At 34.0% G+C, this 14,333-nt stretch overlaps 2 protein-coding genes across 2 annotated transcripts; one reads left to right on the top strand and one right to left on the bottom strand.

Annotated features, from left to right (window-relative positions):
• Positions 1-580: 580 nt before the first annotated feature.
• Positions 581-1,936, top strand: LOC121791529 (probable protein phosphatase 2C 33). Its single transcript, XM_042189459.1, has 4 exons — positions 581-664; positions 947-1,114; positions 1,297-1,533; positions 1,610-1,936. The coding sequence occupies exons 1-4, from the start codon at positions 605-607 to the stop codon at positions 1,802-1,804; spliced, it is 660 nt and encodes a 219-aa protein (XP_042045393.1). The 5' UTR covers positions 581-604; the 3' UTR covers positions 1,805-1,936.
• A 3,118-nt stretch (positions 1,937-5,054) lies between these two features.
• LOC121791528 (aspartic proteinase 36-like) lies at positions 5,055-6,269 on the bottom strand. Its single transcript, XM_042189458.1, has 3 exons — positions 6,223-6,269; positions 5,719-5,790; positions 5,055-5,424 (listed from the first exon to the last, which is right to left on the bottom strand). Exons 1-3 carry the CDS (start codon positions 6,236-6,238, stop codon positions 5,276-5,278), a joined length of 237 nt encoding a protein of 78 aa, XP_042045392.1. The 5' UTR covers positions 6,239-6,269; the 3' UTR covers positions 5,055-5,275.
• Between the last annotated feature and the right edge of the window lie 8,064 nt (positions 6,270-14,333).

Below are 14,333 nucleotides of genomic sequence, written 5' to 3'. Positions count from 1 at the left end.
TCTATTTTTTAGAAACGGAAGGAGTACCTATTTTCTTAGAACAAAGGAAGTATATCCAATTTTGTTTTGGATAGTATATGAATTAATTAGCAACACTAAAGCTATAGAAATTAAATTTATATATATCAATATGAATAATAAAATAAGTTAGTTGAAGTCTTAGTCTGAATTTTTCTACTCCATACAATAAATTTATACTTATGCACACACATTTCTCTATTAAAAATGGAAGTATCTTGCCTATACTACGTGATTGTATTGATGCGAGAAGAACTATGAATATGAATTACGAGCTCAAATTTGATTAATTCTAAAAAATAATTGTAAAACCACATAAAAATAATTTATAGTGGGAAGTGAAATATATAATCCCAAATAATTAGTTAATAGTGCAGCTACTTTTAGGGGATAGTTGAATATGGATAGGAAATATAGTTTGGATCATAATCCCGTTACCACTTTAACAAATCCAAAATTAGGTCGAGAAGCTGAGATTCAAAAATTTAAATAGGCGATTTATTAGTATATATATTGAGAGATGAGAGCATAAGGAGGAGTACCTATTTGTATTTGTATTGAATATCATCACTCTGATTCATCAACCATGGGATGCTGCTTTTCCTCCCAAAGTCTGTCCATGCATAATCCCCGGATTTTTACGCAGGTTATTAGCAAACACACGTCTTCTCAATCTCATTACATCATTCTATTCTATTGTCATTCTATTCTATTGTATTGTACTGTACTCCTCATAGTTGAAGCGAAACGAGTTTAAGAATGAATATTTAGTGTTTTAAGAGAGTAAAATAAGAGTGAAAAAAGTATTACCATATATAGAAATGAGTCAAGAACTTCCCAACATGAAAAATGACAGCAATTTATATTGTATTGAAATTGCATCGTGTTGTATTGTATTGTATAGTTATAATGAATTGCAGCATTGCAGTTCGGGCATGGGAGGATAGAGTCGAGCTTCTGTATGGCGCAATACCGCCCTGGCCCTATGCCTTACCTTAGTAAGGTTGTCCAAAATGTTGTCGATGCGACGGGCCAAGACACCAATTTTGATTGCTACTGCAGTACGACTACTACAGCAATCACCCTCTGTAAACAGGTTCACACATTTGTTCATTACTTAATAATAGTACAATTCCATCGTCAATGATAGAAATCCATAGGTTCCAGTTCTCTTTATACATTGTATTATGTTTTTTAGTTTCAATTTCTAACAGTCTAACACCACTACACTACATATAATGGCTTGGCTTGAGATTATTTAGTAGTATTATTCTATAGGGGGAAGATCTTACAATTGCACAAATTGGGAACTCGGGAGCTGTGGTAGGGATGAGAGACAAGAATAATGCATTAATTGCAGTGCGCTTGACTGCCAATCTCAAGCCTATCCAAAATTGTCGTACATTAGCTAAGCCACACAATCGCAAGGACGCTCGCGACATCATACTCGGACCTATTATCTACCACAGGCGCATCACTGATCAAGACGACTTTGTAGTGTTAGCAACGGGCGAGGTAACTACCTAGCTAACATCTCTACCTACTATTTTTCTATAAATTATCTACTACAGTAGTTCATTTTGAATCTTAGGTATGGGAGGTGCTCCCGATCGAGCAAGTGGTAGCTATCGTGGCCACGAGGCCTAGACGCTCGGCAGCTAAAGCAGTAGTGGATGCAGCAGTTGCAGTATGGACGAATGAGCATCCAAATGCCGAGGTTGATGATTGTGCAGTGGCTTGTCTCTTTCTCAGACCAACCACCAATTCAACACCACACTCAATCTAGGAAAAGACATTTGCTAAATCAATAGGAGTAGCTAGTTTCATTCCCAAGTCTTCAAACTACTAAATGTGTGGGATGCTATTCAAGCTTCCTAGCTCATAATTATTGCTGTTTTTCAATATTTTTATTTTTATTTTCGACCATTATAATTTCTTGAAATCACAACTTATTTAGAGTAATATTTTTGATTGCAATAAACACCAAAATTGAGCATCAGGTTTTAAATATTACATAATACTCCTTATTATTATTTTGAGGTAGTTGAATCAGCCGGCCATAATTTGTGTACCGGAGAACTTGATAAATTGAATCAGCCGACATAATTTGCAAATATTGAGTAGAGCTATGGATATTGAGTACAGATATGTTGGCGTGTGATGTACTAGGTAGGGTCTAGGAAATCTGTTCACACACTTTTTTATTTGAATTTGCAAATATTTTTCCGTAGAAAAATAATTAAATAGAAAGTAGCAAGTTGACCATATTCTAATAAATAATACACCCTCCATTCACAAAAAATAGATCACTTTGTATATGGCACAGATGATATTTTAATGTAGAATTGATAAAGTAAGGTAGAAGGGAAAAAAGTAAGAGAGATGTAGTGTTAGTGGAATGTGAGGTTCATATTATTAGTAGTGTTTAATGGCATAAGTGGTAAATAAAATGATGTGTATGGTTATTGTTTGTTGAAAACTTATCATAAATAACTGTGATCTATTTTTTGTGGACGTCCAAAAATGAAAATTGTGATCTATGTTTTGTGGACGATGGGAGTATTTTTTTTGGGGCAAATAATAACTAATAAATTTACAAATATATGAATGAATATTGCTAAAAAAATCTTGTTATTATTGCTTACCATCACAATTATGCGTCAATAGTTTAGAAGTTTCAATTATGTATAAATAGTTTATAAGTTATTTAGATGAGATTCATTCATTACTAAAGAGCTATGGATGGATGTCGCACAACAAGTGCAAGTCTTTATTAAGAAAGCAAGTTAAACCTCAATGCATTAAATAAAGTAAAACACAGAACAACAAATTATTATAATAAAATGAAAAATATAATCTAATAATCTGGTAAATCAGAACCGGATCTTCCAATATTGTGGGACGAATATGTAATTTAAATAAATATGTAGGTATAATTAAAAATGTATATAAAGTATATAAATATGGAATATTTTTTTGGGTTTGAATTTGGAGTAAATAATTGGAGTAAAACTACTTTTTGGCGTGACTCATACTAAAAAATAGGTTTGAGTTTGGTGTAAATGGTTGGAGATGGCCTTATTGATAAATAATTGAAGAGGTGCGTGTAGTGAGTAGTTCAAGAAAAATAAATAAAACAAAACTCGTCATTAATTAAGGCTAAGTACAAATTGCAAAATTTAGCTAAACTTTATTTGGTAAGTTACATTGGTATTTTTTTTTGTAATGTTGTTTCATAATTTTGTGCGTGAAATTACAATGCATAGAAGCATGGAATTGTCTTCGAAATTGGACTACTAAACGTGAACAAATAAAAAATTAAAATAAAAAATGACACAGACACAAATATAACAAGTTGCAATAGACAAATATATGGACCACGTCATCCTTGAGTGCAACATGTGGAGAAAAATTCCCGACCACATGGCAATCTTATTTGGTGTGCCTCACTAATGATATCTTGCCAAATGAAAATGTATAACATATATAGCCAAATGATTATAATGGCATAATATGATAATTTAAGAAAATTTTTATGTTTCCATATATAATATACACAACCATATATACACAATACGCTTAAATTATTAATCATTCATTTCAATTAAAAAAGACATTAACTGTCAATTGAGATTTGATAATCACACTCTTTTTATATTATGTTTTTTTTTTCTTTTTTTACTTGAGTACATATTTATTCATATTTTATTCTTCATCGCATAATTTTCTAGAATCGTATGTATCAAAATTTGGTCTTTTTTTTGTTCAAGTAAATATATTCTTCACTATATTTATAATTTATTAAATATATCTTCATACTATATGTTTAACTTTTATCTTCATTATTTTACAATTATTTTTTACAGTTAAGTAACTACTATAAATTAAAGACGACATATTTATGCCTACTAAAGTTTTACTATCTTCTTAGATTTATAGTTGGTGTTTCTTTATTAAGATAATCTTATTTTAATTGCATAAAATAAGATTGTAATCCTTAATTTGAATACCCTAATAAATAGTAGTAGAATTTAAATTTTTTAAATTCATAATAAATTTTATTCATATATTATTTATTGTATAAAATCCATCAAGATCGTTTTATTATTATTAACTATTTTAATCAATATTTTAACTTAACATATAATCTTTATATAGTTTATAGTAATTCATATATTAAATTTATTGTGTGCAATGTTAAGATATTTTAATTTATGAATACATCAATAAAAAGATAAATATCCCCATAAAATAAATAAATATAATTTATATTTTATAAAGATATCAATATAAAAAAAATCAGTCTCGATTAATAAATTGGTGGTGCAATATGATAATCATTTTAGTGTTCACGCTAAAAGAAATTGTATACTATGGAATAGGGATGGTTTCCATTATATTACAGGAGAATGTCTTTTTCCAAATATTTATGCCTCCATAAAAATGAATAAATATGACACTCAAGTGAAAAAAAAAAGCATAATACAAAAAAGAGTTTGCTTACTAAATCTCAATAGCAGTTAACGACTTTTTTAATTAAAATGAATGATTAATAATTTAAGCTTATTGTGTGTGTATATATGGGAATATAAAAATTTCCTAAACGCATCATATTATGTCATTATGATCATTTAGCCATGTATGCTATATATTTCTATTTGGCAAGATATCATTAGTGAGGCACACCAAATAAGATTGCCATGTGGTATACATAGACTGAGAATTTTTTCTCGCAACATGTGCTACTCCCATTCAAAATTTCCACATTAATATTAATGTTCAATTATACTCCCTCCGGCCTAAAAAAAGTAGTAGTATAAAATAAGAACATTTGGGATGACATGAAAATTAATGCATAATTAACAAAGTAAGAGAGATGTGAAAAAAGGATAGTTAAAATAGTGTTAGTGGATAATGAGACCCATATTATTATTAGTGTTTAATGGTAGATCTTAGTAGTATAAATTGTATATACTATATAAGGTTGGGTGAACTTTCTATAAATGGAACAAATGAAAGAAACTGAAGTCATTCACTTTACATTGCTTGGGTAATTTCTATACCATCAAAATGAAATAAGTCTCACATTTCAATCAAATCTTTTAAAAGCAGCAATCTCTTGAGGATTAACGTAAAAGAAACTATTCTCACATTTCCACCATTCTTAGACACTACATTTCACCTTGCAACATGGAGATCCGATCCATGGCCAAGCCATTCACTATACGAAACGACCATATGCTTCTCGTTCGAGTGCTCACACGATCAGGCTGAGAACAACGGCTACTAACATAAGGGTAGAAACAATGTCAGCTCTCAAATTGGTGGAATCGAAAGATATGTCGTGGGCGACAACATCATAAGCATTCCCGGTCGCATTGTCCCTCACTTTGATGCTCGATGAACCTGAAATCAGATAATAAGCCGAGCTACGTGTGAGCTACTTGAATTTTGATCCAGAAAAAGGACTGTTAGATATTCAACCGTGCAACAAGCAAGCCAAACTCGAGCCTATAGGTATTTTTGAACTTTAACTATATATTAAACGAGCCAAGCTCGATCTAGTGGATGCATGAGGTGAATGGTTTCCGGTTGATGCAAACTCGAGCCTACTACTGCTCGGCTCGGCTCGACTCATTTACAACCCTGATGCGGATAAATAGAGGAAATGAGAAAAGAAAAAGTGACAGCCATACTCACAGTTATATTGCACCCATCCTATCGTCTGATTTTCAACATCATATACAGCAAGCTTGTCTGATAAGGCAATATCTACAAGTCATAGATGATCAAACATTTAACATCCTTCAACTTACGCAATTAGTAAAAAAACATCAATCTTTTCAAGGTATATATATGAATATTGTACAGTAATAATAGTATGAAAGTATAGTCTAGGTATACACAGCATAGACGAAGGTCGTTTTAGAAAAGGCGATGCACTTGTGAATATCCGTCTGACAGGTCAAAATAGGATTATGACCTGTTTGGCAGATCTCTGCCTGTTGGACCGTCTTACACAAGACTCGCCCGAAAAGTTGTAAACTAGATTATTAAAGCCATTGCCACTCACGCCACTCACTTTACAGAACCTATATGTGGAATTCTACACACCCCTCCAGACTAGTGTAACTCGTCGTCGATGAAAATGAGAAATCGAGTTCCATAAATCAAATTCGTGTTAATATCTGAGTATATTATTACGTGTTAATATCTGCATGATGTCGAGTAGCTAAGTGAAGGGGGTATGCACCTCCTAATAGAGTTAATTCCTGCCCATCCAATGCGTCCATTCCACTGACCTGCCACCCAATGCAGTATTTTCTTCTATGTATTAGCACTTGATTAGTCATGTCTCGCAACCAATGTTTGATGTTACTTTCCCTTAATTCTTTTCCCGCTTCTTACCCCACCCCTAGTCACGGTTCCCCGACTATGCTATCCTTAGCAAGTGCGGTCGTGACAGAGTGGTATCAGAGCAATTATTCTTTCTAGCTCTGAACCCGAGAGTCTTCTTTGAAAATCTTTGGTCTAGCCTTGTTCCACTAGACTGTCTAATCGATGAAAATGCTCTTAGCACTCCCACTAATCCCGCTCAATGAGGAAAAAGGGTAACTTGTTCTTTTTCAGAAGAAAGTCAAGATGTTTAAAAGTTTGAAATGGAGAAATAACTCATGCAGTTAATTTGAGTGAACTGATGAAAATACCAAGTTTAAAGAAAGAGTTGATGTTTCTTGATTTGGTAGCATGCTTAAAGAAAGAGTTAGTATGTCTTTTCTTGGCTAAAGACTGTGAATGTATGAATAAAAGAAGTAACTTTCCTAAATGGAATAATGTACTGAAATATGAAAGTATAAAGTATACGAGTCTGGTACCAATTGTTGAAATGATGTCTCTTTTTGAGTTTGTGAATTGATACCTCTTTTTGAGTAGTCATTGAATCATGTTGCTAGGAAATCGAAAGTTCCAAGAACTTAGAATACTTAGTTATGTGTTCCTTCTAGAACACAATATGAACTCGAACTTAGAAGTACAGTATGAACATTTTTTACTTTACCGAGCGACGAAAAGAAAAGGAGGTGATAAGAAAGAAAATTCGTCACGAGAAAAGCAATCCAACACAGAACAAAACGATGCTTCTAGAAAGATGGTAGGGGTTAGATGCCATTTTCTACGTCCCAATGACATGAATAATCTGGGTTAGTCATTGTCTTTCTTGACAATCCAATCACTCCAAAGGATCATACATTTGATCCAACTAAGCGATGTACACATACATATCAAGAGAATATGATTACAATGTAAACAAAGAACCAACATATGTAAGCAGAAACGACGTGTTACGAGGATGAGCGTTATGACGAACCGAGAGTACCAAAGAGTCGTAATCCCCACATATGGTCATTTGACGTGATCGTAAAGTGAAAATAGCTTGTGACCAAAGTTTCTCATAACTCAGTTACCATTCTCCATGAAGAATTAAACAACGGAGTATCACCATCGTAGTTAGCTACGAAGATTCATCAGCAACGTTTACTTGGATTTCCCATGAATTCCATTTTATTGCATCCCCCTTGATTAAAATACTTTTTGTTGAATTAAGATATTAAATGACTTCTTTTGCAAGGTAATGTGTCATTATTTTCCCTCTTCTGTGTCAAAGTTGTGAATCACTTTCAGTTTTGAACTTGCTCCCTCGTGTTTTCTGATAACCTCCAGTGACTATGGTTCTTATTTCTCAAATCCGCTTTAGCCCAATCATTTTCAGTCTTACCATATTGGAGCAGCCATCTGGTGAGACCTTAAACCTTTTAATTTGACCCTTTGTGTTTTCAGACATACTTATTCACAAGCTCTTTGTTTTACATGAGTACTCTCATCTTCTGAATTCAAATATGACTGTTGTCTCTTGAGTTGAGCTTTTCTGCAAGCTCCATGTTAAAGCTGGCACATTGCTTCTCCCTTGGCTAGTTTCTTCTTGTTGCCCTCTTTATTAGTTAGTTTCCCTGAATTGCTTATAAACTCTAAAAACTTCGTTGATATGATCTTCTATCACAGTGTTGTTGAGCAAATTGCAATTGTTTGTTTTTCCTATTCTTTTCAAATCCATTTGTAACCCACCATCTCAGGTCTTCCTGTGATCATCTGGGGATAGTGGAAACTTTTCTACTTCATTGTTCATTTTGACAACCTATTATTGACATCTACATTCTATTCATCATACCCCCACTTTTGCAATTTATTCCATCTGTCAAGCTCTTCCCACAATAAAATTTCCAAACTCTATGGGTATAGCTCAAGCCTTTTGAAGTTGTATCTTTTCTTTTCTGGGAGTGAGCATAATGAGCCCAATTGAGCCTAGTCTTTGCACTTCATGAAAACCTTTTGTTGCAAGCTACTGGTGAGAGTTTGTGGTGAACCAAACACTCACGTAATTGAAATAATTATATGTGTTTGTGGTGAGAGTCTTTGCATTACCACCCTACTTTGGGAACGTACACAACGTATTCCACGTCTCCTAACTTCAAAGATACGTGTTTGACCCAAAACATGTGATTCGCCATGAAGAAATCACTCTAGAACCTTACCTGAGTTACGAAGAAAAGCCAGTAGAAATACTAAACCGAAAGGTGCAGCAGCTTCGGAACAAGTTAATTACTACAGTGAAGGTTTTGTGGAAAAACCACGGACATGAAGAGGCAACATGGGAGCTAGAAGAGAAAATGAATGAGAAAATATCCCGAGCATTTTGTCTAAATACTTCTTAAATTTCGGGACGAAATTTCTTTTAAGGAGGTTAGAATGTAACAACCCAAAATTTTAAGGGGTTTTTACGAGATCAAATAAAAGTCCAAAAGTGTTTTTACAACGAGTTCGATGCTAGAATAGAATAAGAACACGTTTTCGGACATCACAAGAGTCGTGCCGGGACGGACTCGCGCCGGGCAGCCCCGGGACAGCCCGTCTTCCGTCCTCCGGGTCTTGCTCGATCACCACTTTTTACACTCTCGATACCTACACGAAAGAATAGACCACGTGTCAAATACACTTTCGACATCAAATCAAGATGAAAAGGTTGACAAGAACCGCATCACATCAAGCACATTTTCCAAACAACGGTTCACGTTCTACGAACGTTGGTTCAACTCCAAATGAAATTTCACGTTTTCCAAACAACGGCCGCATTTATTAGCCGTCATTTCGAAATGACAAGATGGGAGATTTTGTCTTTTGAGAAAAATGTAATTTTCTTTCCAATGCTTTTTTTTTTCTCTTTTGTGTATATATATATATATATATATATATATATATATATATATATATATATATATATATATATATAGGGTAGTGTTAATCTCCTTTTCCTCTCTTAGATTTAAGTTTCTTCTTAATTGGAACCGTTAGATTTGAGGAATGGACGATCCGGATGAGAAGCTTACTAATGATCCCGTCGTTGCATTATTAAGGCCTTTTTGTGCATTATATGGGTAAATTGGTAAATGCACAGTACCAAAACCGCCCAAAAACGGAATGTGCGAATTATAAGAGGGATTTTGCTATCAGCTTCACCTACTCCCTCAATTCATCACTGCAAATTGTCTCCCCACATTCCCACCACTTTCTAAACCCTAGCCGCCACCTGAAGCAACCGGAAATCTACAGAGAGAGCGCGATTTTTGTACGTTTCGCCGTCCAAACATTATTCCCGTAGTGCGCGACCATCTCTGTTTTCAAACTCAGCTTGGTCTCGATTTGCTGAAATCATAAATTCGTTTTACTTTTTTGTTAGGGTTCTGCTTATTATTGGGTGTGAAATTATTTTCTAGTTTGCCATGCTTTAGTTGCAGATTTTGTCGACGAAATCTTAGCGGTTTTTTATATTTGTTTCGTCTCGCATATACATTATGATGAAGAGAGGCCGACCTTCAAGATCTCAACCAACGCTGCTGAAGGTGAGGGATCTATTTCATTTGCGTGTAGAATTTCTGGTATTGATGTACATCATTTAGTATTCCATGGTCCATTCGTCGGCTGTTTTTTGGTAAAAGGGTGGTAGGTTAATGTAATTTCTTGTGCATTAATTGATTGATTGGGTACATTATTAGTCATTGTTTACACATTATTCGTCAAGTATTATCCATTATTTGACTGCTTCTGTATACGGGTGATTGGGTGAATGAATATTCCTATGTGCATTATTTGATTGAATCTATACATTATTTAACTATTATTATTCATTATTTATCAATTTATAGGTATTATTTGACTGCTTATGCACATGGGTGAATGGGTGAATGCAATATTCCTGTGTGCTTTATTTTATTGAATCTGTACATTATTTAGCTAATAGTTTACATTATTTGTCAAGTATTGGGTATTACGTGACCGCTTGTTTATATTGGTGAATATGTGAATGTCATATTCCTTTGTGCATTATTTGATTGCATGTGTACATTATTTATCTATTTTTATACATTATTTATAAAGTATTATGCATTATTTGACTGCTTGTGTATATGAACCTAGTTGATGCAATGTAATATTCTGTTGTGCATTATCTGATTGCTTCTGTACATTATTTAGCAAGTATTATACATTATTTATCAAGTACTATACATTCAATTACTGCTTGTGTACATGAGTGAATGGTGCATTAGCTAATGTAAATGCAATATTGATAGTTTCCGTTATAATCATGTTCTGATGTTGTATGTTGGATAGCAGTGAAGCAGCTTAGATTGGACATCGACGAAGTGGTCGATGATGTAATTCCAGATGGAATTGTCCAGAAATTATGGAAGAGATTAGCAGAGACCGGGACAAGTACAGCTCAGGAAGAGCCTGAGCATAGGAAACCAGGGTGGTGGAAGGTCGACCATCTATACAGCCTCAGATATGGCCCCTGATAGGGAAGTGCTGAGCAAACTAAAATGTTGTATACAATCATAACAAAAACATATCAGGAAAAATTACATTACAGTACATATATTGTACATCACTGATTAAATAGATTACATTTTACAATATTATTTGTACATTACATTTATCGATTGATAATACCCCCTAGCCGATATGATAAATAACCCCAGAGTAAGGACTGATACTCGTGGACTTAGTTACGGTTGCGTTGCTTAAACCATACTACACCCTATCCCCAGGGATTGCTAAACCCTAGGGGAATAATTGAAACGTGCCCCAAACAAGCAACCAGTGCCAATCGTAAACTATTCGTAAAATTTTATAACATAAACAAACAAAATGGTTCAGAAAACATATACATTGCAGTTCACAAGTCGTCCATTATATAGTCAATAACATGCATTACCTAGTACAATTTGGTGCATTATGTGTATCGGCTTAAACTACCACCCTAGCGACGTTGATAACTAAACCATAGAAGAATGACTGATACTCGTGGACTGTAGTTACGGTTGCGTTGCTTAAACCATACTACACCCTAGCCCCAAGTTTTGCTAAACCCTTGGGGAATGATTGAAACGTGCACCAAACAAGCAACGAATGCCAATCTTAAACTATTCATGAAATTTATAACATAAACAAACAAAACGGTTCAGAAAACATATACATTGCAGTTCACAAATCGTCCATTATATAGTCAATAACATGCATTACCTAGTACAATTTGGTGCATTATGTGTTTCGGCTTAAACTACTACCCTAGCGACGCTGATAACTAAACCATACAGGACGGACTGATACTCGTGGACTTTAGTTACGGTTGTGTTGCTTAAACCATACTACACCCTAGCCCCAAGGATTGCTAAATCCTTGGGAATGAGTGAAACGTGCACCAAACAAGCAACGAATGCCAATCTTAAACTATTCATGAAATTGTATAACAGAAACAAACAAAACGGATCAGAAAACATATACATTGCAGTTCACAAATCGTCCATTTTGTAGTCAATAACATGCATTACCTAGTACAATTTGATGCATTATGTGTATCGGTTTAAACTACCACCTTAGCGACGCTGATAACTAAACCATAGAGGAAGGGCTAATACTCGTGGACTTTAGTTACGGTTGTGTAGCTTAAACCATACTACACCCTAGCCCCAATAATTGTTAAACCCTTGGTGAATGATTGAAACGTGCCTCAAACAAGCAAACAGTGCCAATCTTAAACTACTCATGAAATTGAATAACATAAACAAACAAAACGGCTCAGAAAACTTATACATTACGGTTCAAACATCGTGCATTATATAGTCAATAACATGCATTATCTAGTACAATTTGGTGCATTATGTGTATCTGCTTACTCTATGGTTCACTAAATAATTTAACTCAACAATATGGTTTCATTGCAACGTGGAATAGGGAGAGAGAAAGAGTTCGGCGATGGATTAGGGGGAGAAACACGTTTGGTGGGTGTGATTTTAGAAGATAATCGCCAAGATCTTCAAAGGAGAAAATCATGGAAGTTACCATAACAAACAATTTAGTAATTCCCTCTTTTATCCTTTTCGGTTTTTTATTGTATTTAATTTAATTGTAAAAGCCAATAATTTAGGCCCTAGGATCTTGGAAATAAATGGTGGAGATTAAGAAGGAGATTGGATTATATAGGTGAAAAGGATTTGAATACAATCCTATATATATATATATATTTTTATCTATGCAAAACCATTTTTAATACAAAAATGCAGAACCAAGCATACAAAAGTCATTTTTTGGTCATTGTAAGTTTATTTTTACGTCATTATAGTAAGGATGACATGAAATGATCTTAACATGACCTCAAACCCAAAGTTTATAATATGACCTAAAACTGCTTTACAATGACCCTCCGTGTTTTTGTTTAATTATTGACCATTAGATTGTCAAATCTCATGGTCAGGATTTGGTCTGGATTTTGTATTGAGATCAAGTTTTGTATTGATCATTTTCCTATATATATATATATATATATATATATATATATATATATATATAGGGGAGCGTTATTCTCCTTTTCACATCTTAGATCCTTTTTCCTTCTTAATATTACGCGTTAGATCTAAGGCATCAACGGATCAGATTGATTCTATAAAACTGGTTCCGTGTTGCATTATAGAAGGTGGTTGTATACATTACAGGGTTATTATTGACATTTGACGGAAAAGTAACTGCCACATTTTGGTATCTGCGAATAATGTACCACATGGTCACGAGTAATGCATATAATTGACTATATAATGCACAATATGTGAACTGCAATGCAAACGAATAAGATGTACCATGTTATGATGTTTGGACATACGTTTCTTGTTTCCCCTAAGGGTTTAATAAGCTTAGGGGCTAGGGTATAGTACGTAGACACGTATGTAATCTTCACATGGTAACGAGTAATGGATATAATTGACTATATAATGCACAATTTGTGAACTGCAATGCATACGAACAAGATGTGCTATGTTATGATGTTTGACACACGTTTCTTGTTTCCCCTAAGGGTTTAATAAGCTTAGGGGCTAGGGTATAGTACGTACGCATTAATAACAAATTATAAAACGATACGAATAATTCACCAAATTGTCACGAGTAATGGATGTTATTAACTATATAATGCACAATATGTGAACTGCAATGCATACGAATAAGATGTACCATGTTATGATGTTTGACACACGTTTCTTGTTTCCCCTAAGGGTTTAATAAGCTTAGGGGCTAGGGTATAGTACGTAGACATTACTAACAAATTGTTGTTATTGAAATATACGTATGTGCATTATTTGGTTTAGGTAGTGCATTATGTAGCTGTTAATTGTCATTATCTCAGTATATTATGCATTATTAGAGGTATTGTGTATATGGGTTAATCAACGGATTGAAGATTACATACGTGCATTTAGTAATGTCTTCGTACTATACCCTAGCCCTAAGCTTATTAAACCCTTAGGGGAAACAAGAAACGTGTGTCAAACATCATAACATGGTACATCTTATTCGTATGCATTGCAGTTCACATATTGTGCATTATATAGTTAATAACATCCATTACTCGTGACAATTTGGTGAATTATTCGTATCATTTTATAATTTGTTATTAATGCGTACGTACTATACCCTAGCCCCTAAGCTTATTAAACCCTTAGGGGAAACAAGAAACGTGTGTCAAACATCATAACACAGCACATCTTGTTCGTATGCATTGCAGTTCACAAATTGTGCATTATATAGTCAATTATATCCATTACTCGTTACCATGTGAAGATTACATACGTGTCTACGTACTATACCCTAGCCCCTAAGCTTATTAAACCCTTAGGGGAAACAAGAAACGTGTGTCCAAACATCATAACATGGTA

Source organism: Salvia splendens, unplaced genomic scaffold (assembly GCF_004379255.2).
Source record: "Salvia splendens isolate huo1 unplaced genomic scaffold, SspV2 ctg84, whole genome shotgun sequence".
NCBI lineage: Eukaryota > Viridiplantae > Streptophyta > Magnoliopsida > Lamiales > Lamiaceae > Salvia > Salvia splendens.
This window is presented reverse-complemented; position numbering and strand designations above follow the sequence as displayed.